At 47.1% G+C, this 2,695-nt stretch overlaps 1 protein-coding gene across 1 annotated transcript in view; it reads left to right on the top strand.

Annotated features, from left to right (window-relative positions):
• Window positions 1-2,695, top strand: part of Kiaa0319l (KIAA0319 like) — a 104,338-nt gene that overhangs the window by 82,917 nt on the left and 18,726 nt on the right. The window contains exon 9 of the mRNA XM_005353228.1: window positions 2,359-2,587. Coding sequence (XP_005353285.1) covers window positions 2,359-2,587 — 229 coding nt within the window. The remainder of the gene's footprint in view (window positions 1-2,358; window positions 2,588-2,695) is intronic.

Below are 2,695 nucleotides of genomic sequence, written 5' to 3'. Positions count from 1 at the left end.
TCTCTCTCTCTCTCTCTCTCTCTGTTGTTTTTTGAGACAGGGTTTTCCAGTAGCTATGGAGCCAGTCCTGGAACTAGCTCCTATAGACCAGGCTGGCCTCAAACTCACAGAGGTTTTACCTGCCTCTGCCTTCCGAGTGCTGGGATTAAAGGCATGTGCCACCAATGCCTGGCACTTTATTCTCTCTTTAAAGTCTTTACCTTATTATTTATAAGCTATTTATTTTTTCTATGACTGTCTATACCCTTTTTTTTTCTTTCTTTTACATTTTAAAACATGCTGTAGCCAGTTCCGGTTTAGAGTTTTTTTCCCATCTGGACCTGTTGTTATTGCATGTCTCCAGCCTTTTCTGGCCATGTGAGGCAAACCTTAAACTGCTAAGTGGCATTTGCACTAATGACTGGCTCCATCCTGCTCAGATCCATGAGAGCCAAGCTTTACGTACTATGAGGTTGATCGAGGGCTGCTTTCAACTGGGAGCTATGTCTAACTGCCCCAGCTCTAGGAAGCTGGTGCCCTCATGGTGGCAAGCATTTTTACTTAGCTTTTTGTTTCTATTTAATGTGCTGGCTACTCAAGTGTTTGCTGTATGGTAGAGCCTCTTAAAGGAGTCATCTCCATTTTTTTGTTTGTTTGTTTGTTTGGGGGTTTTCTTTTCTTTCTTTCTTCAGCTTCCTTAGGTCCTATGTGGAAATATGGGCCCCATTTTGGAACAGCAAATGTAACACATCTTTACCTCATTAAACAAATACTCCACATCAGAGCCTGAGCTTTTTTTGTTTGTTTGTTTTTGAGGCAGAGTTTCTCTGTAGCTTTTGAAGCCTGTCCTGGAACTAGTTCTTGTAAACCATGCTGGCCTCGAACTCACAGAGATCCACCTGCCTCTGCCTCCCGAGTGCTAGGATTAAAGGCATGTGCCACCACCGCCTAACTCAGAGCCTGAGCTATTAACCACACTGATAACCTACAATTTGGGGTAAATGGGTATAGGGAATATGCTTTCTTTTTTTTTAAATCTGTGATATGAGAGTGGCCCTGATTAGCATTTTGCTTTTGCTTGATTGCTTATTTGTCTTCTCCTGCTTTTACATGGCATTAGCTTGCCCCCACCCTGTAGCCAGGTGCCATCTGAGTCTAAGACTCTGAAGGCCAGCCAGAGACCCTTCCAGGTGAGTCAGAACAAAGGACCACAACCTTTATGTCTGTAATTGCTCCTGTAATCCTCCTGACAGAAGTCAGGGGTCCAGGGGAAGAAGTGAACACCATGATTGCCCTTTTCTAATACCTGATCTTGTGTATGTATCTAAGTTTCTGTGCCTTTTTGGAAAGGCTGCAGTACTCATGTTCTCTGCAGCTCACAGGTGAAAGGTAAGGCTGGTAGGAAGCCCCGCAGATGGCTGGGGTGTCTGAGGCTGCTGGTGAGAGCTAAACAAACGGCATGTCTTTTCAGAGCTTTTCCTCTTTCTGTCAGCAAATGGAAGGATCCCAAACTCCCCGCTCGCTTACACTCACATTCTGAGGTGGTGTGAGAAGCTTTAGGCTGTTCATCTGGAAGGCATCGTTTAGGTGGAAGCCTGCTCTTATAAAAGAACATTTCCCATCTCAAATTCTGCTTCTCACTGCACATACTGTGGGCATGTTGCGTAGGAGCATTCATTCCCATCTCAAGCTCCTGCCTTGCTGGAGCCAACCTTCTTGGTCTGTCCCAGAGCTCTGTGTCCAGGATGTCCACATCCATCTTTGTGATGTGTCCATGGCTGAAACAGAACAATGGTGGACAGCCTGCCGCAGACCCAGGTGTGCTGTCTGTGAGCTCTGCAGGAGTGGAGGTCAGGGATTATTCCTTCCTAAGAATGGGTTTCTGAGCCAGGTGTGCTGGGTACCTGGCACTCCAGACATAGGAGAGGCAGACAGATCTCTGTGTATTCAAGGGCAGCTAGGGTTTCTCTGCAAAACTTACAGGGTCTTAGCACACGGGCACACACAGGCAGCAGAGCAGTCTGCTGCTGCTGACATATAGGCCCTGGATTACAAATTCTGAGGCCCCTGCTGTCAAGCTGCACAACTGTGGGCAACTTGGTTTTTCTCTCAGTCTCTTTATATGGGTGTGGAGATGCAAGGAGGTTAGACTTTACAGAGCTTGTGTCTGTGTTCAGTAGATCCAAAGCATTAGGAACTTCACCCTGTGCAAGGAAACCCTCAGTCAATTTCAGATGTCTCTAACATCACCCTGCTTTTCCAACAGGATGGGGAGGAGTGGAAACTCCTGCCACCGTGGTATTGCCCAGTACTGACACTCAGTCCTCCGGGTCTATTCCTTTTCCCTTAACCTCCCTATTGAACTCTTCTCTCCAATAGCCTGACTGTTGTTGACTCTGATGGGGCTACGAACTCCACCACTGCGAGCCTGACAGTGAACAAAGCTGTGGATTACCCTCCTGTGGCCAATGCAGGTCCCAACCAAGTGATCACCCTGCCTCAGAACTCCATCACCCTCTTTGGAAACCAGAGTACTGACGACCATGGCATCACTAACTACGAGTGGTCCCTCAGCCCAAGCAGCAAAGGGAAGGTGGTGGAGATGCAGGTAGGAGAGCATGCTCATGTCTTCTCTCACTCGGGCGGCAGGAAGTTTCTGAGTTGGGGTCTCCCACTCAAGGTTTATTTATTTATGTTCCATTTTAGTTAACAAAGT

This window comes from Microtus ochrogaster, chromosome 10 (genome assembly GCF_000317375.1).
Source record: "Microtus ochrogaster isolate Prairie Vole_2 chromosome 10, MicOch1.0, whole genome shotgun sequence".
Taxonomy (NCBI): Eukaryota; Metazoa; Chordata; class Mammalia; order Rodentia; family Cricetidae; genus Microtus; species Microtus ochrogaster.
The sequence above is the reverse complement of the archived record's forward strand: the minus strand, read 5'-3'. Positions and strand labels throughout refer to the sequence as shown.